At 37.0% G+C, this 25726-nt stretch overlaps 5 protein-coding genes across 7 annotated transcripts; 1 reads left to right on the top strand and 4 right to left on the bottom strand.

The window, feature by feature from the left end:
• Nucleotides 1–1495: 1495 nt before the first annotated feature.
• Nucleotides 1496–2220, bottom strand: LOC137747600 (small ribosomal subunit protein eS25y). Its single transcript, XM_068487736.2, has 2 exons — nt 2089–2220; nt 1496–2002 (listed from the first exon to the last, which is right to left on the bottom strand). The coding sequence occupies exons 1-2, from the start codon at nt 2089–2091 to the stop codon at nt 1679–1681; spliced, it is 327 nt and encodes a 108-aa protein (XP_068343837.1). The 5' UTR covers nt 2092–2220; the 3' UTR covers nt 1496–1678.
• A 1272-nt stretch (nt 2221–3492) lies between these two features.
• Nucleotides 3493–8529, bottom strand: LOC137748061 (protein PTST, chloroplastic). The gene is made up of 9 exons (XM_068488159.2): nt 8292–8529; nt 7968–8002; nt 7399–7708; nt 6663–6752; nt 5834–5902; nt 5183–5288; nt 4196–4284; nt 3942–4054; nt 3493–3866 (listed from the first exon to the last, which is right to left on the bottom strand). The coding sequence occupies exons 2-9, from the start codon at nt 8000–8002 to the stop codon at nt 3764–3766; spliced, it is 915 nt and encodes a 304-aa protein (XP_068344260.2). The 5' UTR covers nt 8292–8529; the 3' UTR covers nt 3493–3763.
• A 2080-nt stretch (nt 8530–10609) lies between these two features.
• Nucleotides 10610–14773, bottom strand: LOC137746689 (E3 ubiquitin-protein ligase DIS1). Its single transcript, XM_068486696.2, has 4 exons — nt 14463–14773; nt 13191–13422; nt 11352–11738; nt 10610–11145 (listed from the first exon to the last, which is right to left on the bottom strand). Exons 2-4 carry the CDS (start codon nt 13398–13400, stop codon nt 10825–10827), a joined length of 918 nt encoding a protein of 305 aa, XP_068342797.1. The 5' UTR covers nt 13401–13422; nt 14463–14773; the 3' UTR covers nt 10610–10824.
• A 642-nt stretch (nt 14774–15415) lies between these two features.
• On the bottom strand, nt 15416–17714 carry LOC137749025 (uncharacterized). Its single transcript, XM_068489204.2, has 3 exons — nt 17310–17714; nt 16312–16712; nt 15416–16046 (listed from the first exon to the last, which is right to left on the bottom strand). The coding sequence occupies exons 1-3, from the start codon at nt 17472–17474 to the stop codon at nt 15608–15610; spliced, it is 1005 nt and encodes a 334-aa protein (XP_068345305.1). The 5' UTR covers nt 17475–17714; the 3' UTR covers nt 15416–15607.
• Nucleotides 17715–18398: 684 nt separating this feature from the next.
• Nucleotides 18399–25714, top strand: LOC137746688 (uncharacterized). Of its 3 annotated transcripts, none has more exons than XM_068486693.2 (11): nt 18399–18678; nt 19099–19170; nt 19296–19450; nt 21198–21485; nt 21760–21889; nt 22769–22876; nt 22979–23081; nt 23182–23307; nt 24120–24313; nt 24540–24668; nt 25441–25714. In XM_068486693.2, exons 2-10 carry the CDS (start codon nt 19118–19120, stop codon nt 24634–24636), a joined length of 1254 nt encoding a protein of 417 aa, XP_068342794.1. In that variant the 5' UTR covers nt 18399–18678; nt 19099–19117; the 3' UTR covers nt 24637–24668; nt 25441–25714. The 3 variants fall into 3 exon arrangements, with proteins under 3 accessions (XP_068342794.1, XP_068342793.1, XP_068342795.1); XM_068486692.2 differs by having other exon boundaries at nt 25087–25714; XM_068486694.2 differs by having other exon boundaries at nt 18492–18678; nt 25354–25714.
• Nucleotides 25715–25726: the final 12 nt, after the last annotated feature.

Genomic DNA, 25726 nt, shown 5'->3' with positions numbered 1-25726 from the left:
CGCTAGACCACTAGAGGCCGTGTAAACAAGTTAGGGTTTCCGATAAATATCTTTAATTAAGAGCCTACAGTTTCTAAACAATCTAGTTTACAACGTGTAAACAAGTTAGGGTTTCCGATAAATATCTTTAATTAAGAGCCTACAGTTTCTAAACAATCTAGTTTACAACTAGACTATAGGAAAATGCTAAAGAGATCATTAATCGATTTCTAGTATGGAGTAGTCCAGAAAAAAATAAATACATCATAGTTTGGTTTTCGTAAAACCAAATGCATATTAAAGTGAAGTCTTCTACGAAACGTAAATTGATGAGGAACAGAAAATCGATTTTAGACAGAGGATATATAAGTACGAGGAAAGCTACGTAGACTAAATTTTTCAACCAAACGATTTGTTACTAATAAGAAATAAACACGTTAATCAACATTTGAATAATAATCCTATATGGATATAATACTGACCATATTTTCTGCCATGTTACTCTACAAGAAATCAAAAGCGTGATTAGCACCAAAAAATGCTTCCGATACCTCTTACGAGGACACCTGCACTTGAATTAGTATTCTACCCCACTTCTACTACCCATCCATATTCAACTCATAAGAATTCGTACAGCGATAACAACCAGATTAAACAAGTCACCCGGTCCAGACGCTCTAATTAGTGTTGGCATTAAGCTCGTGTCAAAGTCGAAAAGTGGGAAACATTATACGCAACCACAACCCCAGGACGGCAAAGAAAAACAAAAAGAACACCATCCGCAGATGATCATTTCAACGGATATGGGATTTTTTACATTAGTTGCCAGAACGACATTTGTTCTCAAAACAAAAAGCAATGCTGTTTCAAGCCTCGAACCCAAAGCATTACAAATATAAGAACAACCGCAAAACAAAGCAAACGGGCGGTAGAGGATCCTATGCAGACGAAGCAAGGAAATTTCTTCATTTGTTAGGAATATGAAGAATCAACACGTACACAAATAGGTGTAGCGGATATGAGAATACTTCGTTAAATGTATTGGCACACAAGAAAGGATAAGATTAAGAACGAGGATATCCGAGGTAAAGTAAGGAGTAGCCGAAATTGAAGGAAAAATGAGAGAAAATCGGTTACAGTTGTTTGAACATGTGAAACAAAGACCTACAGATGCGATTACGTGACAGAAGTTCAAGGCTGAAAAGGTAGAGGAAGACCTAGAAGGACTTTGGAAGAGACTCTTAAGAAAATACTTAGACTATTTGGATCTAACGGAAGACGTGACACAGTGACACAGAACCGAACGCAATGACGTTCTAGGATTCATATAGCTAACCCTGGGAAAAAGGCTTTATTGTTGTTGTTAGGAATATGAAGTTAGGGGTTGAATTAAGCCTACCAACCAAGAAAACATATGGCATTTTCGATTGAGACTGCCCGAAAAGCATTACCATTCATCATGATTCAAGTGAAAAGTAAGCATATATAGCAATGAAATTCAAGTAAAAGATCAATCTAAATAAACAAGAAGCGAGCATTGGTTGATGCTTATATTAGGTAGAAACTAGAAAGTAATTCATCAAGCCAAGAAAATCTCTAGGTTTCCATAAGACTAGATTAAACAAAATCGACGCCAATAGTCTAAAACGACATGTAACAATACCCGAAACGACAATTCATCAAAAGAAAAGCATGAGACCTAGGTGTTGGTAGCCCTGGTGTAGATCTGCTGGCTGGCGTGAGCAGAGACCATCCTGATCGAGCCTCTGGCCATCAACTCCCTGATGGCCCTCCTTGCCAGCGAGCCGTTGATCCTGAGACGGTCGGAGAGAATGGACGGTGTGATGAGCTTGTACTTGGGTGCCTCAGTGAGGAGCTTGTCGTAGGTTCCCTGGTCGAAGAGCACCATGTTGTTCACCTTCTCCTTCTGCTTTCCCTTGCTCCACTTCTTCTTCTTCTGCTTGCCTCCGCCGGACTTCGCCGGCTTCGACGACGGCGGCGGTGCCTTGTCCTTCTTCGGCGCCTGAAATATCAAAAACGGAAGATTGTCAGAGGCATTAACGCAAACGGATGGTGGGCAATCTGGAAGATGATTGGATACGGACGTACCATGGGATTGGATTACAGCGACGGGGAAGGAGAGGGGAGAGGAGAGAGGAGGGTTCGGATTCCAGCGGCTGGGGAAAAGGAAAGACTGAATGAGGAAGCGATGTGAGTGGGGATTTTATGACCTAGGGTTTCACTGGGTTGTATCCTGACGACGTCGTTTTGATGTGTGTTGTGGGCTGGTGAGGTCTCCTTGATTGAGTGACAACCCATTTCTGAAAAGTTCAACATGTTTAGGCCCAGAACTGTAACTTTTTATTTTATTTTATATAGAAATGTAATTGAGGAAACTGGATTGCAACTAATGGCTCGTTTGGATATCTTTTTGAAATAACTCAAAGTGCTTTAGAAAAACTGTTTTTGGGTTCCAAAAGCACTTAAAGTGCTTCCTGGAAGAAGCACATAATTGATGCTTCTTGCATAAAGCACTTTAAGTGATTTTTTAGGATTTACTTATATTTTTACTAAGGATTGGTTCTACAAACATTTTCACCAAAAGCACTTTCAGTCATTTTAAAAGCACATCCAAACGAGTTCTAATTTATTATCGCTCATGAAAACAATCAATCAATCTGTTGGTCTTGGCTAATAGCGACATGCGAAAACAACCAAGTCGTTTAGAAGAGTCTAAAAGCCTATTCAAGGGGCCAATGCACCTTTTAACTAACAACTGAGTTCACAATTCATGCAGAGAAAGTCGTGCGTGGTCCATCCAACACGCCCACTCCGGACGAGCAATTGGAGAACAACATACCGCGTTCCTGCCTCCCGGACGTGCCGTCCCGCTGTAGCTCGCTCCCTGTGCATACCGGGGGGGCCTTGCTACACCCCTAACAACAAGGTCGCCACAGCCTCCGCAGCGATGAATGACCAGTACCAGCTCAGCGGGAGGAAGAGTAGCGCTGCCATGCGCTGTTTTGGAGAAGAAGAAGAAGAAGATTTGAAGAAGAATCAAGCAAGTTGGAATGTTTACTGGAAGGCGAACGTTGCAGCACAAAAGTTCTTGTAAGATCGATCATGACAGTGTATTTCACAGACTAATTTCGTCGGACCTCTTCAGGAATCAGAAGCATCTTGGAGTCCTTGGGAACACTCATTCCCTTCCATACTTTTACTTTGCTTTGTTAAAGCTTCTTCTTGCATCAACTTTCCACATTCAGTTTGTTCGTTTACTCCCCTTTCCGTGTTTATGTTTTAATTCTCTTTGTGTTTATTCAATCGTTCTAGTCCAACAACGAGTGCAGTTGAATTCAATGAATAAAACTAAAGTGTGAAAATCACTACCCGAAAGAAATCACGACAGCCTTGGTGGTTTCATTCAGTAACCTCTTTATCTTGTAGAAGACCAAACGGTCCAAACATGCAACTTATCCAAGCTCTTGATCTGATACAGTACCAAACATACAATAGTAACAAGCACGATACACATCATACTGATTATATATTCACAAAAATACAGAGCGAACAGTTTCGCGGACGTTTTAGATTAAAATTCTCGGTTCTTTTTTCTCTCGGTTTTTTTTTTTTTCCCTCTGTTCTAGCAGTTAAAATGCTAGGTTTTTCTCTACATCAGAAGCACAATTAAGGACCTTAAAAAAGGCTAATGAGAGACTAGCATACTAAATCAGTAATTCCAGTTGTTTGATACATATATTATCCCATGACTGTAGACCTTGACCTACTCCACAATTAACAAGTTATTTTTCGTTAATCCCTCACCAACTGTAGGGAATTCTGGTGATAGCTTCCATTCCCCATCAACCAAGAACTTGATTTCGTACCTTCAAAAATAAACCTACGGGTCAGAGTGAAGAAAGGGAGGAAGAGGAGGAATAGTTGAGCGATCGGATACATACTTTCCAGGTCTCAGCATTAATGTTGTCGAGAATGTGGTGAAAGAACCAGTGTACTCCGGAGATAAATCCTCTCCTTGACTCCATCCATCAAAAGTGCCCATAACTTGCACACACTGTTATTAAGACAAAAATACTCCGTCATCATTTTCTTTGCAACAAAGTGAACCATATTATCGTATTCCAGAGTCGCTAATCATTACCACACTCCCTTACTAGAGGAAAAGGAATTACACAAGTATCTGGTTTTTAAGTACCTCAGCCATGCCACACCAGAATAGGGGAACCTCCTTGGATTGTGCAGCACCAACATCCTTTATTTGTTCCTTCAACTTTTCATGTACAGCTTCACACATATAACAGTACTTTTGTCAGAACATAAGGAAAGTTTACAAGCAAGGAAACATCAACATAACCGCATTACAATTCAAAGAACTTCAATATAAATTGGGAAATAACAATTTTGAAATTAAACAGGGGTCCCCACCCAAATATCTTGCCAATGTTTATCCCAATTCCAAATACCAAAGCTCAAAGATGAGAACATAAGGAATAACCCACGTACAGGATATCAGAAATAATCTCTCTCAACTCAAGAATCCCAGTCATTTGCACAAAAACCATGTTGACTCCAAAGGACGGATGCCCAGGAGTTTTATGTACTTGAGGTAATCACTGCCAACATTTACCATGTCCAACCTATTTCAATCCCCAAATGCCAAGAGCCAACCAATCTTCTTCCTTAGGTTTCCGCTCTGAATCACCAACTACTAAGTGGTCCTTTCTCCAGTTGTCACTCCTCACTCGAGTGGTCTTTGTTCCTACATTATGTTTCTTATTGCTCTTCACTAGATGATTGTAGCCCATATATGACTTATTTTGATTATTCAAATAAAGATTATCTGAAAACGGATTTAAATTTTGATTTGAAATGTATTTTTGGGAAAAATGGAAAATCAGAGAGATAAGAGAGAGGGAACTGGATATTGATTCACATTTCAAGGCACCTATCCATGCTAAGCTCAACTGTATTTTGTGGAGAAGATGCACCTTAGGAAACATCGTGCTATTGAAAGAGAAGAAAATATATACTTTATTATCTTTGTGCACAATCATTTGTGTTGTGTTGTATGATGCTTTTTAACAAACTTTCTCAGTAATCAGGAGAGAATAAAAAATTTAGCAGCAACAGGAATGAGAGTGAGTACGAGGAATAAATAAATAAATCCAGATCAGCAAGTTACCTTCTAAACGGGAAAGAAGGTGGGATTGAATGTATTTCCCATTAATCTTTCTTGAACCTTCAGGAATAACAGATTTAGTGTTTTCTTCTGCTAATTTCACCAAAGCCTGCCCATTAGAACAACTAAAGGAATGATGACATCACAAGTCTTCAACTTTATTGAATCAGGTGAACCGTAATGCATGATAACACCATGTTCAAATGGTGCTAGTAGGTATGTTATTAGTAACGTACTAACGTGGTTGTCGTAAAAGTTCAAGGTTTATGATATATAGATCCTATGGTTTGATGTTTGACATTCTTAATGTTTAACTTGTTTTAACAGAATTCAATCAAGATGGCTTTTGAAACCAAGCAACTATAAACATCTAACTAAACACATTTTGGCAGCGGATAAGACCCCAACAACATATCAAAATCGGGACTGGAATTATTTGCTCTTCCAAAGAGTGTTCGACCTACAACCATTTTTGTACTACTAAAAAGATTTGTAGAATGCTGAAGAGACCAAACATGAACAGAGTCTCTCCCTTGGAACTTAGATTACTCACATGTGATAAAAATCCTGATCAACAGAGACTTAATAAGTCATTAGTGGTGACATATGTTCATGCAAGACGTGCAGACAACCACCACTAGTAAAATACGTAACCTGAATTTCAAGTTCCAAGACAGCAAGTTCACGTTTGAAGTTAACCAACGCATCCTCCTTTATATGCAACTGTGTAAATAACAAATCAAAATCAGATGTCAAATCTATTACACATGATAGAACTATCTAGACTGACGGACTGAAGAGATGTATAATTCAAACGAGATAACCTTATACACATCCAAGATGTCTCCATTTAACAGCATCCATGAATTATAATCAATGCGTGTTAGTTTTCTCAATGAACTTAAGACAATAGCTCTCATGTGGATTAAATAATCCGAACCAAAAATCCAAGCAATATATTTTCTGACATTTTTCTCATAACTCAAATGATGAAAGTGGTGGGGCGTGGGCGCATCTTTATCTTCCAGTATATTCAGTTCAACTACCTTCAAGTTTAAAATAACATTGTGAATGCACGAACCTTTATATCATATGCGAAACATGCCAACAACCCTATTTTCAAACTAATGCTTCATCGCTCAGTTATGATTTATTTTCCTCCTGTTATATGGTTTTTATTTATTTAAATGGAGCATTTACTGATAGAAAGGAGTATCATTGAAAAGCTGGACTCAACAACGTATCAATCCAGTTTCCTGTTGTGTGATAGAATCTTTACTCTTCGGTTTAATTAACATGTATACTGCTGCTACAGTGCATTACTAAGTGCAAAACAATCCAGTCAAATCAATGAGGATATCAGCAAAGATGACAATAACATAAAACATGGCCACTCTCATAAAATGATGAAGAAGAACTTAAATGACATATTGAATTAGGTGTCAATTTATATAAAGGACATTGCTACAAGATACATACAAACCTGTCGTTTGAGGAACCGATTTTGTTGATTGGCTTCACTTAGTTTTTTGACGAGCTTTGTTCTTTCAGAATCAGCTAGCAGTGACTTCAACTGATATATAGTTTTAACATAAGTTAGTCTTGATATCTAATATATTTCTGGAAATACCAAACAAACCCATGCCCAAAGTTAAGTCCAAGACCTTACTTTTCCCCAACCTTCCCTCTAATACTATTAAAAATCCTTTTATACCTTTCCGTCCATAACACTCACGTGTGGGAAATTACCATATACTTTAGAACAATCAGAATAAAGGCAGATATTGGAGTTAACACGTTTTCAATCATGTGGTGGTATTTTCCAGAACAATATAACCATTTTTCCTTTAGAAGAAAGCTCTCTATTTTCATTTACTTTCACTGAGCGACTGAAGGATTTAAAGTATGAACCACAAGTAGCCAGGAATGCTAAACAACTAGAAAAGGAAATTCATAAATTTGGAATGCTGTCCAGGATTTGTGATTAAAAAAATCAATAGAATAAAAATAAAAACCCCATTGCAAATTTGCGATAGTAGATATCCAATGCAGATATTATCAGTAAACTATGCTACAAAAATAATTTCACTAATCAGTTGAACAAAAAATATGGGTTTGGACTTTGGACCATGAAAATTATAAATATGGAATTTAAGGGTGGTGACTTTTCCATTTACCGCCCAATTTACAATGTTAAACAAATTAGTGGCACGGGTTACCTCATTACTTCTTAAAGGTTGAGGAAGAGGCTCCTCCTGCGAATCTTCAGTTGCATTTTCATCATTTCCGCTATAGATTTCTGCACGTACTGATGATGATTCCTCCAAACCAGTGGGAATTGAACTTATTCTCCAGAAGACATGGTTCAAGGGATGCTTCCTAGTACAAACTTCAGAACCTATCAGCCTCTGATAGCCCAACTTGAGTTTCCAAGTAGTTGCACCATGTGGAAGTGGGTGGATATTTCTCCAATCCAATTTTCTCGAGCTTTTTCTTGATAAACACAGGACCTGTTTGTCAAGGCAACACCTGTCAAGACTATGATGATAAGAGAATGAAATTCATAAATGCTTAACGACACGATCAATGCCGTGAATTAATGGAGATTGGTTATTACTGTCAGCACTGTTAAGTAGATTGATAGTGCAAGAGCAGATCATGCAGAATCAATGTTTCCGATAAGCGTCAATCCAAATCATCTATAGGTAAAACAGTGTTTGTTTAGTGATTTTTCAACTAGTACAAGGAGGACCAACTGAATTTATCTATAAAAGTTGAGAATTCTTACCGCACGGTACCCATCTCCATGTTGATAGATTCCATCTGAAAAATCGTTAAAACAAATAAACGTGGTCACAATCTTGCTATAAGATTGGATAACTCCACAATTCTCTAAAATCCCACTTGTCTGTCAAAAGGAAGCAATTACCAATGATGGTAATTCATCCAAAGGTTCGTTTACTAATCAGTAATCGGAATGCGAAAATTCACATAAAAATTGTTTCTTTACATGAATTAAGAGAAACCCCATCAGATGAATAATGGAACTGAACTCACATTTCAACTCTGGAAAATTTACATATAAAAAAGAAAAGAAATTGAAAGGACTTACAGCAGAAAGATGGAGCGGAGAGTAGTAGCTCCGGTTGGCGCTCAGGTGGAGATGGTGGCGAGGGAGACGAGAGATGGTTGGAGTAGGAGGAGGAGCTATATCAATGGAGAAAGAGGGGTTAGAAACTTCTTCAATCTTGAGATGTGATCCGGTGTAGTGTGGACTGTGCAGTGCCGGATAACATAGATTGAAGAGACATTCTGCATCCAATAAGATGACGCCGCACTTGTTGTTGTATGTATGAGTGCGTTTTTTCTCGGAAATTCTCTTTGTGAGGGTTGGATGCTTCAAAAATATTTATTCATCGTATATTATGCAGTTAGTTTTTATCAAATATTGTTTATATTCAATTTTAAATAAAAAATTTATAATGATTTCTAACCGTAGAATATATAATGAATATATGCGATTGGAAGAACTTTAATTCTCACAAACCAGCGCAAGGTAATCATCACCCACTTCCAAATCATGTCACTTCTCTATTTTTTTTTTTTAATACATATGATATATATATATATATATATATTTGAAATACGATATTTGTTAAACCGTAATATTAAGTGACGTCACCGTCCTAATATTTTTTAGAACCTTGTGCAGGAATGAGCTTACTCCAGTTATTTGCATATAGCCCTTGCCGCCACAAATGTGCCAAAATGATACCCGCCAATACTTCCATTCTCCACCCAAGCCCTACACTAAAAGTTGGGGAGTCAGCTATGCATTTAAATTCGTTTTTTTGCAATAACCGAATTTAAAACTTCTCACATAATATTAAGTGACGTGCCACTTCTCTATTTAACTAATGTTTTTAGACAATTTATCAATTATGTGATGTATAGCTAATAGGAAATAAGCACGTTAATTAATAAGTAAGTAATAACTCAATTATCAATAACCATATCATATGATTTGGAAAATTTGATTTAAATAGATGTCTCCCACGTTACCCCGTAAAATTGTGGGTTTGTTACTACAATAGTGGCCAATAATGCCAGTATACATTTGAGGGACCTAATTTGTTAAACAGTTCTCTGTTTGATATCCTTGTATTGACATGTTGTATAGGCAGGCATTACTATATCTATAAATTTCTTAAAGAGAGGTACCATAAGTGTGCAATTAACTGTCTATGCACAGAGAAAATTGGAAAAATAACCAAATTTCAGATCCCAAATAGAATTCTAACCACCATTTTAAATTTTTAATAATTATAACCAAAATTTGATATGAAAATACTAATACACCCTTAAAATAAAGTTTTCTAAAAAAAAACAAAAAAAAAAAAAAACCAAAAAACAAAAGGCTCGGCTGTCTTTTACCGCCATCCCTGTCCTTTCTAGACGATAATCCAAAACCACATAAACTCAACACAAGCACAACCAGCCGTAGCGTGCAACATGATCCCTCTCTCTTCCTCCTCCTCTTCCTCTTTTATACTATCACACACAACTTTCGTTTAGTTCCGAACCCCCAAAAAATTTTCGACCTCCTCCACATGAAGACGACCTTCACTCTCAGTCTCAGTCAGCTTCCTCCTCTGCTCTCCAATTTCTGATTCTCAACTATGATGATGTAATCCTTGAGTTCGAGCACTTGCACCACCAAGCTTACAACGAGGCCTTCACTCACTTCAATGTCCGTTGCCCTTCCTCAACATCAGCCCCTCAATTGGGACCTCCACTTCTAAGATCAGCTCCAGAACCAAATTGTTGGTGAAAAGCCCAAAATGCGATGGTCCCTTCTCTTTTTCTCTCATTTTCTCCAAGGGTTGAACTTTGGATTTTGTTTTCTTCTATGATTGAATTGGGGTTTTGGGTTGTTTAAGGAACTTCAAGGAGCACGGGTGGCTTTGAACTTATTCAATTCTACTTCGAATCTCTTGATCTTAATTGAATCTTGCTTTGTTTAATTTCTATGGATGACATTTTTTTTTTTTTTTTTTTTTTTTTTTGAGAAAACTTTATTTGAAGGGTGTATTAGTACTTTCATATCAACTTTTGGTTATAATTATCATAAATTTAAAAAGATGGCTAGATTTCTATTTAGGGTCCACAATTTGGTTAGTTTTCCAAATTTCCATTGTACAATAAAATATCTATATAGTCATAATTATGGGATAAAACCAATTTTATTAGGACGGTTATTACTTGCGAATAGCAGACTTTTTTCAGATGAGAAGAGTGCTAGATTGATTTATCGAGTTCTACTTTGTTAGTGATATATCAAGATCTATCGACTAAGATATTAGACTACATGTCACACCCGTTAAATGTGTCACTGGTATCAACTAAAAAAAGAAGGTGCCATTTGCGGCATGCCATAAACAATCTAAATCTGTATAGACCATATTTTAAATTTTATAAGAGTGCCTTCCCATTCACGCAATTAAAGCATGAACAAGCAAAGAGAGTTTGCTTCCTAAAATTCCCAAAATTACATGGCCACAAGAGACTCATAACCACGAAAAGCAACTGACCTACTAACTACGTAAGAAGATCGACCGAAGGAGTTTTGACGTGACAGATCGCTATCACTGTTCCTTCCATATCCTTCCGGTCACCCTAAGCTTCAATTCCTTCCGGTCTACCCCTGAGAAGAAGAGAGCCATATTGCGTTGAATAATGAGACCATCAAAACTGTCACGAACCTTCCGGTGGCTATCCCTAATGCTACGTGGCACCCCCTGCCATATCATCTTCCTCCCATTCCCGCCCACTTCTAGACTGTAGCTGTAGTTCTTGGCCTCGTTATCATCACCCATGAACCGCAAGAATGCTATGTAGACAGGAGCCATTCCGAGCTGGAAAGCTTCAAAATGTAGGCAAAAATACTGATTGAAGCAACTAAAAACCTGCACATTGGAAAAGATAGCAAACGTCTAAATATGCTTCGTTTGTGTCGCTTACAGCTTTCTCAATCTTTGTTTTCCAGTGTAGGTGTTACTCATCAAAGCTTTTACGCTAAATGGTTTTGAGCTGGCTGAAAAAATAAAATGTAGGAGGGGAGCGAAGAAGGATAAAGGAGAACAGTAAGAAAAAGGAAAAAGCGAAATAATACCGTTAGCATCCAAGTAGCGTTTTCAACTTCTTGTGGATTTGATTTTACATAGCGATGGTTGAAAGTGCTGCCATTGTGCATGTCAACTTTGTGATCATCTTTTAAATGGGTAACAAGATAAGGAATATCTCCAACGACGGTGCATTCAGAACCAGCATAGGGGCAGTTGTAGGGTCTATGGAGACACTGAGATTCATGCTTTAGCTTGCTGTAATAAGGGTATATGCCCATGCAACCAAAATTCTGGTATTTACACGGAAGTTCAAGAGAAGCAGCCACCTTCTCCAATGCAAGACACCTGATATTACCAAGTTCATGCCGGCAAGTGGGGCATTGGTTGTGAACCCTTGGTTTGCAAGCAGAACATAATGTGTGACCATTTGAACACTGCAAATAGGTAGAAGGCCAATTAAGTAACGAAAGGCATCTAATTTAAACATTACGCTACCATTTTCCAATATCATTGAGTAGCACTTGTGTATTTGATGCAAGTGAACGTGTATGGAAAAGCTGTTGACCAAGTGACCTGTTCGACTACTGCAATTTCTAAGACTGAACGCTTATCATTATTTTTGATAATATATTTGCTCACCACCATTATTTACCATTAGATCAATTTTATTTTTGAGCCAGATTCATCCAATAGCAAACATTGAAATGGTGAGCAAAAATGACCTCTATCATTAAATACAAAAATATCCAAATGAACCATAACTTTTCACTTCTCAAAGAAGGCATCCTCTAGCTTAAAGGAATAAGAAATTCCAGGTAATTGACTTTTAAGAAAACAGTATCTGATTCTACTTTCCAAAAATGGTATGTGTCCAGAAGCTTCTGGAAGCAAACTAGTCTTAAAAGGCCAAACAGCATTAAAACTGCAAAGTTGTAGAACGGTTTATAGTAAGATACCCCTTTTTCCAAGCATGAAGGACAAAGTAAGCAAAATGAGAAGCTGGAAAAACTTAACAGCCCATGATGCCTAAACTTACCATAACGACAATCAAACATATAACAATGCATGGAAGTTTATCTGACATCGCCAAAAGTAGACATTATTGAAAGAAAATATATCTATCTATTAATTGTTTCTATCTGCAAAAATAATGGGAGACGGAGGACTAAATGCACAGAAAGCAGTTCTGTTCTTGCATACTGCCTTCCATACCAAGGCCTTGGCCTTTAGTTCCTTTTTCTTCTCTAATAAAAAGTGCTACATTTTTTGCTTAATAAATATCTAACAAAATTCGAAAAAAAAAAAAAAAAACCACGTCACAGGAATAAATAAATTTGAACTTTCAAAAGGAAACGGTTTTAGAAAGAAAACAAATTTGCATCAAACAAAGGACTCCATAAAGAATTTATGTAAGTAGGATAAGGAACACCAAATAGACCAAGATACATAATTCCTTTTTTAGCTTACATTAGGGTCTTCTGATATCTTATTGCTTAAATACTGACATGTGCCAAAGACAGTATAGATTTGAGGGGAGAAACAAAATCCAACTCAATAATCAAAAGCACAACAAAAAGCACTTGGCAAGAGTTAGTAATGAATGAAGCAAATATGGCACAACAGAAACCCGTCTGCAAGTTTTCAGACAATAGCACCTCGTCTACCAGTTTCCCAACAGAACCCCTCCCACAAAACTATATTAAACAAGTCAAAACCTCACGCCACTTTAAAAGAATGAATTATTAGCATAGGCAAGAGTTAAGGGATCAAGTACGCTAGCTTCAGTTGTAGTATCTCCAATTAGTACGTAGAACAATTACTGGAATGAAAACTAAGGGAGTGAGTTTGACTTCATTTGATAAAGCAAAATTAATAAGTAATGAAACCTGATGAATTGGGGGGTACATAGCATTTAAGCATACAGGGCACTCCAGCAGCTCACGGACATTGCTAGAAACCATCACATTAGGTTTTAGGGTCTTTAAAGTAGCATCATCGACAATTTCTCCAACATCCAGCATGTCTTCACTTTGTGGAGGATCAATTACCTCAGATTTGGTCCGGATGTCATCAAAAAATGGACTACTAGATGCCATGCTGGCACACACAGCTACTAATCTGAGCCAAACACATAAAAGAAGCTCAATATATGGGTAAAGGCATGTTTTGATAGGAAACACACAACTACTTACCTGAGCCGAACATACAGCTACTTATTGTAGGAAACACCATGTTTAATTCACGCACCAAATTCTAAAGGCTCCAATCTAGAGAAGGGCAAAACTTTCTAACCATATCTATTTTATGAAGGATAACCACAAGTAGAGAAAAGAACCACATGTCCTTAAAAGCAAAAACTTTTTTCCATCGGAATATCTGGTTTTCTTTTCAAACTCTGTCAACATGCTATCAAAACGTGCCTTCATTATATTCTAAGTCAATTTATAATCAAAACATGACTTCTTATTTTCTAAGACGATCTTTAAACTTCAAATTAACCCTTATGTTGTAGCACACTACAAGATAAAGGTGTATCCATCATCCTTGGCTTGAGTGGCATGAGAAGGACAGGGGAGAAGTATATTGCATTTCCCATATAACAAATAACACCATACTTTCGTGGCCGCCTATTTTTTTAAACAAAAGTGCAAAAACTCCATAACAATTATGTTTTACTTTTAGGATTCAAAAAAACAAGAAACTATCATACATCCCAGTTCTCAGAATTTTGAATACATTCGGGTAATTCAACTTATTAACGATCAAGCAGATCAATGTTCAAATTTTCAAAAATCAAGTTTTGGAGGAAATGTACAGTAAAGTCTCTGAATTTCAACAAATCGTCAGGATTCAAAATTGTAAAACTTCAAAATTCGCAAAAACATGAAACGAATTAAAAAAACTAAACGATCAATGCAGATCGGAACAGAAACAAAGCACTTAAGAAGGGTTCGTCGAAATGCTACAATCAGACTCTAAGATCGCATGCCCACATGAAATTCAAAGTCAATTCCACGGACAGATCTATAATATCAAACTATTCGACCTTATATTCCATAAATTTCTAATGGGCCACCACAAATTGAAAAACCCATTAGAGAAAACTCAATATAAATAAAACCCAACAAATTTAAGCTGGAAAAATGAAAAATTTATACCTTTGAGATGTCGTAGTTGAATCAAACGCCCATTGCAGAGAGAGAAAGAAAGGAGAGAGAGAGAGGGAGAAGTTTGGTAGGTGGCCGACTATGGAGAATTGTCCGCTGCAGGCTGCAGTAATATATTAAGGGGAGACGAGGAAATGCGCGTTTGCGAACTCGAGGAATTTCAAATTAAAGCCGTTTGAGAGAGAAAGAAAGGAGGAGGAGGAGGAGGACCGGGGGAGCGTGGCTTTTAGGAGAAAGCGAGAGAGAGAGAGAGAGAGAGAGAGAGAGTAGAGAGAAAAAAATACAAAAGTGGAAAGGTCAATTGTCAAAGTCGAAGCCGGTAGAGATTTTTTATTATATAAATGATGGGATATGTGAGTTAAAAAGTTAATAATTTAAAAAATAAAATTTCTTATCATTTCTATTAAAACATGTGGTATACTATTTGTATTTCTATCACACTAAAAAATTTCTCCAAAAACGGAAGTGAGTGGGTCCCTGCTCACTGTTCTTGTCTTAATTCCGAAAGTATATAAACAATTTTCTCAAACTTTTTTTTCCTTTCAAATTGCAAATCATTCACACCAAACATAACCTAAGTACTTGGGTATCATTAAACTTTGTCGACACAAAGAAAAATTTAAAAGACATTAACTTTTGAGGGTGTGACCGTCTGAAATTTATTTACCCAAAAAAGCCCTCTCTTCCTGGTTGATTATGTTAATGATGAGTGGAGCTAGTTAATATGCTAAAAGATTCTGCATGGATAAAAAGTTAAAAATCCTGATGGGTTTATCATGGTAATTAAGTTTAACCTCAAATCAAAGAATCGATCACTCACAGAACCATATACATGAAAGAATAGAGTATCACTCACTATAATATCGAGAAAATGCATAATCGACAAGCAAATCACAGTTTGACATATGTGCATAAATTTTTCTTTGTGTGAATTTAACGAATTATTTTTGTATTAGTGTTAGACTGTAATTTGCAATTAACGATCGTGAAATGACTCTTTACATGTAAAGAGTCGGTGTTTGTACAAACATATCATACATACTACACAAAAAGTGCAGATTAGACTTGTATTGTATGTGACTCTCTAAAACTGTTGGGCAATCTACAATGGAACTTAGGTCAACATATATAACTCTTCAACCTGCCAATGCTCGTTTAAGTCCAGCTCTTTGGTCTGGGGTGAGTCTTGTAGGGAAGCTGATCTCAAATATGATCTTCAAAGCACCCCTATTCCCAGGCTCCTTTGCTATTGGCATACCTTCCCTGGCAACGACAAGCTCGTAGCCCGGGTTCACAATGTCAGTCACCGGAATTGATAAATCGCGACCATCAAGCGTGGTTAAGTTCACCGTGGTTCCGCCCAATGCCTCGGCCAATGTCACCTTTTTGTTCACAACGAGGTCATTGCCATCTCTCTTGTAAGTATTGTGTGCTTTCTCATCAATCACAAACACAAGGTCTGCTGGCAGGTGACCTAGCTGCTCGTTTCCTTTATCTGGGAATGTAATCTTGGTTCCCTTCTTCCATCCTGGCTTCACATCAATCGTCAATATTTCTTGTTCCATCACTTGGCGTCTGCAAAGCAAAATAAGTCGGTTGATATAACGTAGATATTTATATTGGAAGCTGTTATTGGCACTTTAAAATAGTCGTACAACAATCCTTCCTTAATGAAAAAGTTAACAAGGGGAGGGCGCATAATGACTATTTTATGTCATCGTTTACAACGAACGACCATGAATGAAACTATATCACGTTGGCTAAATTGATACATGTTCAACTAGCTAGCAAGCAATGAATCAATAAAGAAAGAAAATAGGAGAGTGTTAAAAATGGTTACCCATTTGCATCAATCACACTCCTTGATATCTTCATCTTCCTTGTTGATCCAGAATACAGCTCCTCAAGGCTGCATGGCAATTTGCTCTCAACTGCTTGTGGTTTCTTTGGTGTGACACCTTCACTATATGAGCGAAAAATATTTTCACCACCACCACCAAATCCCCCGAACGTCCCCCCTCCATCGGATGAAAACCTCATGGATTTCCCAGGTCCTGATGATCCAAATCCGAAAGGACTGCTTCCGAAGAATTCCGCAAAAATGTCCTCCGCGTTCCTAGGATTAAATCCCTTGGATCCACCTCCATATGAGAATCCACCACTTCCAGGTGGTGGGATATCTTTCAAACCTTCTTCACCATCCTGATCATAAACTTGTCTTTTCTGAGGATCACTCAACACCTGGATTCACAAAACCATTACGTTATTTTATTCACACTACTAGCTAGAACAAAATTGAATCTTAACTGCTTGCATATATAAATGAAGGAGCACAGACTGTGAGATGCTATCCAGAGAGAGCCATTTAATTTCCGCTCATCTTTTTTCTCCTTCTTCGTACTCTTGTTTATTGACGCCATTTGATTATTTTCTACTTTATTCAATATGAATGCTAGAAATAAACCGGGATGTGTAAAAACGGAAAAATTGTGACGTGAAAATCACTGCCTTTAATTTAGTGCAATCTAACTAAGCACAATCTAGGCTCATGGCCCCATATATTTGGTTGTAAATGCAGAGTTGTTGAGAAAGGAAAAGAAGATGCACACAGAAACACAGAAGTTTCTGAGTGCCTGAATCGATATTCTCAAAAAATGTATCTGATATATGTGTATCGATAAATTGTGTTGGTGGACATAACATCAACACATTATTGATGATATATTGACAATAATAAAAAAAAAACATACGTCCCTTCCCTAACAAAATTATAAATATAATTAAGTAAATGTGCAAGAGACATAGAGAAAAAAAAGAGAGAGAGAAATGCATGCATGCCTCATAAGCCTCAGAGATCTGTTTGAATCTGGCTTCTGCTTCTTTTTTGTCATTAGGGTTCTTGTCCGGGTGCCATTTCATGGCCAGCTTCCTATACGCCTTCTTTATATCATCTTCTGTAGCATTCTTGTTCACCTTCAATACGCTGTAATAATCCACCCCCATTCTCTCTCCCACTCTCTCCCTCCTCTCTCTCTCTCTCTAGAACAAAATTATGAACATAAAGATTAAGACTTGAGGGTCGATCATCAGAAAGAGGAAAATGGTGAGGTGCAGGGATTTCAATTTTGATTGGTCTTCTTCTTCTTCAGAGAATCAGAATATGTCACCAAAAAAAGAGAGAATATGAATGTTTGATGTCATGCTTCCTCCCTCATAAACTTTTTCCCTTTTTTAGGTTGCAGTGAAATTATCGTATATTTTGTTAAGACACAATGACGGCATGAGTCCTATTTACAAGGAAGGAGAATGTGGATCATGGGACTTTTTTGGGTGCTTCTGAGTTCTTGATATTTTGAATGTCTTAACCGTTAGATCTTTATTTTAAAAACACAAAAATTAAGATATATACAATGTTAAAGCGTCCAAAATACCTAGTAATCTGGAGCACCCAAATTTTTTTATAGTATCATTTTTTATTTTAGTTATGTTTCTACTTTAGTGTTGGCTTCTAAAATTGTTGGACTAAGTCATATAATGGTGTATGATGGTGTGTAATGATCTTTCCATCTACTTTCTCATTTCATTTTACGAGTGTATAATGGTGTTTGATAATCAGAACCGTCAATTTTCTAAATCATTTTTTTAACAAACGATATTATCTATATTAAGAGAGAGGTTGACTAAACCTCATAATGAGCTAGCAATAATGTGGTTGAAATTGGCGAGAATCGAACCTAAAACTTCTTACTTATAAATGAAGAAAAATATCACTGGATCACACTACTAAATGGCTCTAAAGAATCTTTAAAGATTAACTTCTTAAAAAATCAACCGAATTAGAAATCGATTCCCGGTCAGATCAATGATGTCGTAATGTTAGTTTTATACCATGTAGCCCAAAAATCTCATAGATTGGATAGCAGCCCATCACTGCCCAACAGGGCCCAACAGTAGCCCAAACCTGTCCCCACCACCTAATCCAAGGTTTTCTCTCTCTGGGTCCCTCTCTCTCCTCTCCCTCTCCCTCTCCCTCTCAGCTTCTGCGTGTTCTCTCTTCACTCTCCTCCGGTTTACTTTCCTCCTCCGTCTTCGATTCCGCAAACTCACCTTCTTCTCGGCCTCATCTTCTTCGAACCCGTCTCCTTGTTCTTCTCAGCCTCTCACAGTCGCAGCATCACTCGCCCACACACTCTCTCACTCACTCCAGGTACACCTCTTAAACCCCCTTTTGTATTTTTATCTTTCCTGATTGATGATTTAATTTGGGTTTTATTAATAGTTTAATTTGGATTTTAATTGAAGGTTTAATTCAGGTTTGTAGTTGGGGTTTAATTGAGGGTTTTACTTAGGTTTTGAATTAGGTGGGTTTTTGGTATTTCAGCTCCCCAAGTTTTTCACTTTCATTGTGGGTTGTTGTTTTTGGATTTAATTATCTTTGGGTTTCATTTTTCTCAAATTCCCAGCTGATTTGGCTTCCAAATAAAAACCAACAAATCACCTAAAAAAATAGCTCCCATTTGTAATTTGAGGAGCTTTGTTGGGTTTTGTTTGGTTGCCCTAGACGACGGATAATAAGGGTTCTGTTTGAATGTAATGATTTGAAGTTTATATCTTTGAACATTTGCAGGTTAAATTTGGTGATAGCCATGCCAGACGTGCATTCCCTTGTGAATGATTTCCTTATTAAGCTTAAAAAGCGGTTAGTTGTTCTTTGGCGCACTTTGATAGACTATACTGGCACAAGCTGCGTGCTCAAGAGACTATACTGGTTAATAGGCATCTTTCATAATTCATAATTTGATTGCGAATATTTTGTTGTTGCAGTAAAATTGAGGGCTCGCTGGCCACCGCAAAACAGACGGCTGAATTAATTCGGTCGGTAATTTCAGCGCAGCGGGTGCCCTACACAAATCAAGCTGGAGCATTGATTGATGCTGTGAAGGCTGTTGGGGAGCAGCTGATTGCTGCAAATCCTGTTGGTAGGTGTTTTGAAAGATGGTTCAATGTTGCTATTTTTAATGGGTAAATTTTGCCATTAGTACAAAGGTCATTTATGTTACTTGGACATCTTTGTCTGTAATGTCTGAAAAGACACGGGACTGTGGATGGACATCTCATCTCAATGACTTGTTACTGTTTAAAATAGTTGTTCTTTGTAGCAGTCATTTTGGAGGAATCATATAGCTTTCAAATTGTAGTAATATGAACTTCAACACTTTTGCGACCATGTTTTTGTCGCCTTTCAAATTGGACTTTATCTTTGTTAGTGATATGAGTAGACTTAGAGTTGTTATTTTATCAAGTTTGGAATGCAGATATAATAACAGACTGTCTTCTTTTTAAGTAGCATAAATGCAGTGGGCAGTAGTGAGTATCAGGGTTGATAATGTTATATTTTTACCTTTTGTGTTGCTGTAGTTGGTACTTTTGATAGAGTACTCATTTGACTTTGAAGAATATGGTCAAATTACATAAATATATAAGTGTACTACAGATTATCCTGTTAAAAGGATAGTTGATTTACAGTCTTCTTTCGTTTCGAAAAAAAAGAAGGATAGTTAGTTGATTACAGTGACCAATTTGTAGTGAATCATCCAAAGCTGAGAAGTTCCTCTCTGTTTACGGTCAATCAATATGTATAATAACTTTTATTTCCTAGGAGGAGAAATGTGGAAGATAATGTTTCTTCAGCTTTCACGTGGGTCCTCTGAAGAAAAGCCAATAGTAACCTCTTTTCTAGATAAGCAAATACTTTGATACAAAAATTCTGTCCTTGTTTTTGTTCAAGGAGTTTGGACGGCTAGAATTGGCAAGGGCAAGTGTCAAATTCCTTGTGGGTGTGGGGTTAAGTGCTCTGCTATTGGAGCTATATGCCTCCTAGCATGCCCTCCCCACCAAAAAAATACCTCTGCACGAGAAGGGAAAGCTAGGTTATGTTGTCGCTCCTACTGTATATGACCCATAAACCTTAACGAAGTTTGAGATATAATCACCTAGCTTTGCGTAAACGCAACCCCTACTTCTTCCTTGTTAATATGAAGTCCTTATTTGTTGTTTAAAAGAAAAAAAGGAGGGGACATGGCAACCCTTATTGAAGCTTATGTGGCACTTACATAAAAGTTTATAGATTCGTTTGAGAGATAAGTAGTGAGGATAACTTGATCATTTTCAGCACATAAAGGGGAGTTTTAGTAGCAGTTAATTGGACAGGCTGTTGAACTAGATGCTCAACTTGTTCTTAGAAAGATATTTGAAATGTACATCTTAGAGAAGCATGAAGGAGGTTATTATGCACATCTGTGCGTGTCTTCATTTAATTTTTTTTTTGTCAAGGGCATTTTTAAGTCAAAGCACGTGAATGTTTATTTTCTTGCAATCCTATTGAAACTATAACTTTTGTTAGCTAAGTCTAATGATTATGTTAGCCAAGTCTAATTATCAAATTTTCTAGAATTCATTGTGCATGCAAAACTTTAGCATTTTGCCATTTTTATTTGTGTATCTTTAGTTAATACTCATGTATTACGAAACAAAATGATATCTCCTTATATCCAAAGAAAACAAGTGATATATCTCCCAGGCATATAGAGCAAAGGTACATGATGTATGCATTTGAATTTAGATATATTTATCTTAAGATACGCTGCAAAATCTTTTTCTTATAATATGGACGTAGAGGCTTATTTTTTTTATTTTCATAATAATGTTTTGCACATATGATTGCAGAGCTTGCTGTGGGTAATATTGTGAGGCGTGTTTTGCACATTATTAGGGAGGAGGAACATTCTCTCACTACTGCTGCTATGGCTGGGTTGAACATGTCAACTGTTAGTGATGATGAAGATGATGGTGACCATGACAACCATCCGGTTCTATCTGCCGCTGTTGTTGCGGCTGCTGCAAGAAGCACACTGCGTCCACCTTCTTTGCAAACACTGCTTGAGGACATACCTGATGCAGCAGCTGTTCCTCGCACTTCTTCATCTGGGGGTGATTCTGAAGAAAAAACCAAATGTATGATTTTCATTCTTAGCATCATTGAGAAACTTCTTTAGATACACCTTTCATTTTCCTCTTTTGATTAGAAAAAAAAAAAAAAAAAAAGGTTAAAGGATATACACATTTGATATTTATTTCTGATCATAAATGTGGTATTTGTGTTTGGAAATTAGTCAATTAAAAACTAGTTTTTTAGTGGTCTGGCTTGTGGTGGTGGAATCGAAGTTAGTACCTTTTAACGGCAGATTATACAGCCATGTGACTTATAGATATATGTTTTCTTTCATAGCTGCTGAAAAAAGTTCAAAAAGTCGGAAGCTGAAGCATGGTGTTATTGAAGCAGTCAATGAACTTATACAAGATATTGGCACTTGCCATGAACAGATTGCTGAGCAAGCAGTAGAGCACATTCACCATAAGTATGTATTGACCTCAAGCCTTGGCTATTAAGTTTGTCTCACTGTTACAGTTTATTTTTTCTTTCAACTAGAAAAGCATCCTTCAGTCATAATATGCTTAATTTCAATGTAAAAATGCGTATGAAATATAATAAGTGGTGCTAAGTTTGATTTTGCGTGAGATTGCTATGTGCTATTGTTCTAACTTCTAACACGTATATGAGGTGGTTAGACTTTTTGGTGATTTTATTTTAGGCTCAGTGTGGTTGAGGTGCTAAGATAAACTCTTCAGTGTTCGACGTAGCAGCGGTAGAAAAAAAATTTCGAGTTTAGCTACTAAACATAAATTAATTAGGGCCAAACGTGCTTCCATCTGTCCATCAATCTTTCAAGCACCCTTGCGACCGAGTCACAGTCACATCGTATTTCATTTGTTTGTATTTATTTGTATTTATTTAAGAAATGCAAAATTAAGCTACCTTTTCTTGAGGAAAGATTTCCGTATCATGAGGGCTCTTTCTTATTGATTCATGCACATTTTTATTCCTTTAGTTGGTGTTTATCTTTAGGGTTGAATTAGTATCTAGGATATAGGCCTACATCGGAAGTCCTGAACCCTTAGAAACCCAGAACCTTATGCACTCCAGTGACACTCTCTGGTAAGCACATCATTCTCTTCATACCAAAAAAATAAAAAAAAGATATCATATTTCTCCAGAAAAGAATTAGACAGGGCAAAGATTGCAAAGATCGCATATCTTGATAAATAGGAGACTGCAAAACATGAAAAAAAAATGAGACCTCAATGAGAATATTTTGCTAGAGTGGCTTGTGGTTGATTTTAATTGATGTTTCATTGTGGTTATTTAAATCATGCTGCTAACTGCTTTTCTTTTGCAGTGAGGTTATATTAACTTTAGGTAGTTCAAGAACAGTACTGGAATTTCTATGTGCCGCTAAGGAGAAAAAAAGATCGTTTCGGGTATTTGTTGCAGAGGGAGCTCCAAGGTTAGTGTAAAAGTCTGCATATTTGTTACAGCGAATAGGATCCGTACTGATGTAATTTTGATAAATTATTGGTAACCATTGTTATTAATTGATTTGTATTAGGTATCAGGGGCATCTTCTTGCTAGAGAACTAGTTGCAAGAGGTTTACAGACCACGCTGATAACTGATTCAGCTGTTTTTGCCATGATATCTCGAGTCAACATGGTATGATGTGATCTTAGTATATTTTTTCGGTTTTTCCCAATATGAAACTCTACATCCTTGTTCACCCATTCAGCTTCATATTGATTTTTTAATGTTAAAGGTTATTGTTGGCGCTCATGCTGTCATGGCCAATGGGGGGGTCATAGCACCTGTCGGGTTGAATATGGTAGCACTTGCAGCACAAAGGCATGCTGTCCCTTTTGTTGTACTTGCCGGCAGTCACAAGGTAAGTCAATTCAATCACTGTTCGGCGTGCCTTGGAGATTCTATAGACTTGCTGTCATTCATAAATTGGGTTTCTTTTAAAATCAAGATGCGAAGCTGAAGAAGTGGGTTCCACCATTAGAGAATATTCAATGAATAGATTAGCATGAGATAAACATCTTTTGGGGTTCTAGGAAATAGAGACACAAGGGAAAGATGAAAGAGCAGGTTAGAAAGGCATGATTCCCATCTGCATCTTAGAAGGACTATTTAAACTCAAACAGATCTACCTGTGATGAATGAGTATTGCCTAAATTAAGTTACTAAAGTAAAATTTCAGTCCCATCTATCTGTTAAGTGTCCTCAGACTCAAAACACGCAAAAAAAATGGAATTGCAAAGTATACAACAATTTTCTTGTCTTGTAGTACTGTTTAAAATGTCGACCAATACACTATAGTTTCTTATAATTCCAGTTCAAACTATCTTGAATAATTCACTTTCTCTATATATTCATGGCATTCTCACATCATCCAAAAAGGCATCGTGATATTCATCTTACCGTCTGAGTTATTTTCTAAAGTAGGCTCTGTTAACGTTTAGTTGTTAACTTATTCAAGTTTTTAATGGCTGCTTCCTAGTATTTTATTAGCCTTGTTTTTGCTTGTTTAGACTAGATTGGGGATCAGATCCTATGGGATTTTGTATATGGAGTTGGTGTTAACTGGATTGAATCATTGAACTGGGCGTCATTTCATCTGCAGCTCATTTCTTGAACTTTAGCCCCAAAGCGTTTTCTTTAATCCAATTCTTTTCCTGGTGGTTTACATGACAGTTGTGCCCTTTGTATCCTCACAATCCTGAAGTCTTACTTAATGAGTTAAGATCTCCTTCTGAGCTACTGGATTTTGGAGAGTTCTCAGATTGCATGGATTTTGGAAGTGGCACTGCTTCTTCACTTCTTCAAGTTGTCAATCCTACATTTGATTATGTGCCACCAAAGCTTGTCAGTCTATTTATCACTGATACGTAAGTCAGCTAATTTCATGCACCAAATGGAACTGAATTCATAGATTAAAGATTTCACTTATTGAATTTCTAGTCTATTGTTTGTAGGAACCAATGAAAAAGGAAAATTAATATTTTGGTCAGATGTAATCATATAAAATTCTCATCTGAGGATTTCATACTTATTAGTTTTCTATTTCCCGACTACCTAGCTAGTTTGTAACTTACCATTGTTATTCCGTCACAGGGGAGGGCATAATCCTTCATACGTGTACCGGCTCATCGCAGATTATTATTCTGCTGATGATTTGGTGGTCCAACGAAGACCTGCTATGGGCAGTTGAGTTCAGCTCCCACATGTTTATCATATTCTTGGGTAAGTTTTTAGTCTAATTTTAGTCTCACAACCATTGGTATGTGTCTGGTGTATTCACGTAAAGTACATCACTTTACAACCGTTTTGAAATCCAGTACCAGAAAAAGTGAACTTTCAAATTCTAGGATCAGTTATAATTGATTCACACAGCACAAATTTATTCTCTACGCCGAACTTTGAAAGGCTGTTTTTCGTTTTTACCCTTCTGAAAGTTTGACATGTTCAAAGTTTTATTTGAGTGTTTATATCTGTTGTATGCTCTTTCTGGCTTCTTATGGTTTTTGGTTATTTCCGCTAATTTAAGTTAGTCTTCGCATTGGGTTCAATGAAGAAAAAAATCTCGTTTTAATATCCTCATATGTATTGATTCCATTTTTGTCATGATCCGCCTTAAGCCGCATTTTCTTTGTTTTTGTAGATTAGTCCAACTAATACAGGTGGAAAGATGTTCCTGAATTTTGATTTCAATCCTAATCAGAAAACTGAAAATTTTAATAGAATAGCTAACAATAATGTAAGGAACCTGATCTAAACTTTTTGTTTTTATTTAAAAAAAATGGTGCCTTCTGTTGTATGTGTTCGAAAATTCTCTTATTTTTCTTTTTTGGGTTGAGAGGAAAGGATGCAATCAAATTAGGACAATTTTCAAGATATGGACTGTCTGAAGTGTATTAAATCTTGACAGATATACCGTTGGGTGTGCGTGTGCCTCAAGTTTCGTCACGAATGTTTATTTACTGTATATGGAACTAACATTTTGCCTGTATTCTAGCTTCAGGTAGTATAATGGTGGTGGATGGATGAAGCGGAAAATGAAATTAAACTATCGTCGTGCTGAACCATGGGGAGCGTTATCATCATGCCCGGGACATAAGAGAAACAAGGAGAGCCAATTTTGTGTATGTGGCCATTTAGGAAACGTAGAGCTGTATTGATACTGAAGTGAATAGACAGTGGTGATTTTTGCGATTGTGGAAGGACAAATGGAAAGGCATATTGTTTCCCATAACAAGATGTGTTGCGTGTAGGCTTTATCTTTTTGCAAATTGTTCTTCGTG

This window comes from Pyrus communis, chromosome 2 (genome assembly GCF_041283825.1).
Source record: "Pyrus communis isolate YQ-2024b chromosome 2, ASM4128382v1, whole genome shotgun sequence".
In the NCBI taxonomy this organism is placed as follows: Eukaryota; Viridiplantae; Streptophyta; class Magnoliopsida; order Rosales; family Rosaceae; genus Pyrus; species Pyrus communis.
Note: the sequence above shows the minus strand (reverse complement) of the source record. Positions and strands in the feature narration are given on the sequence as shown.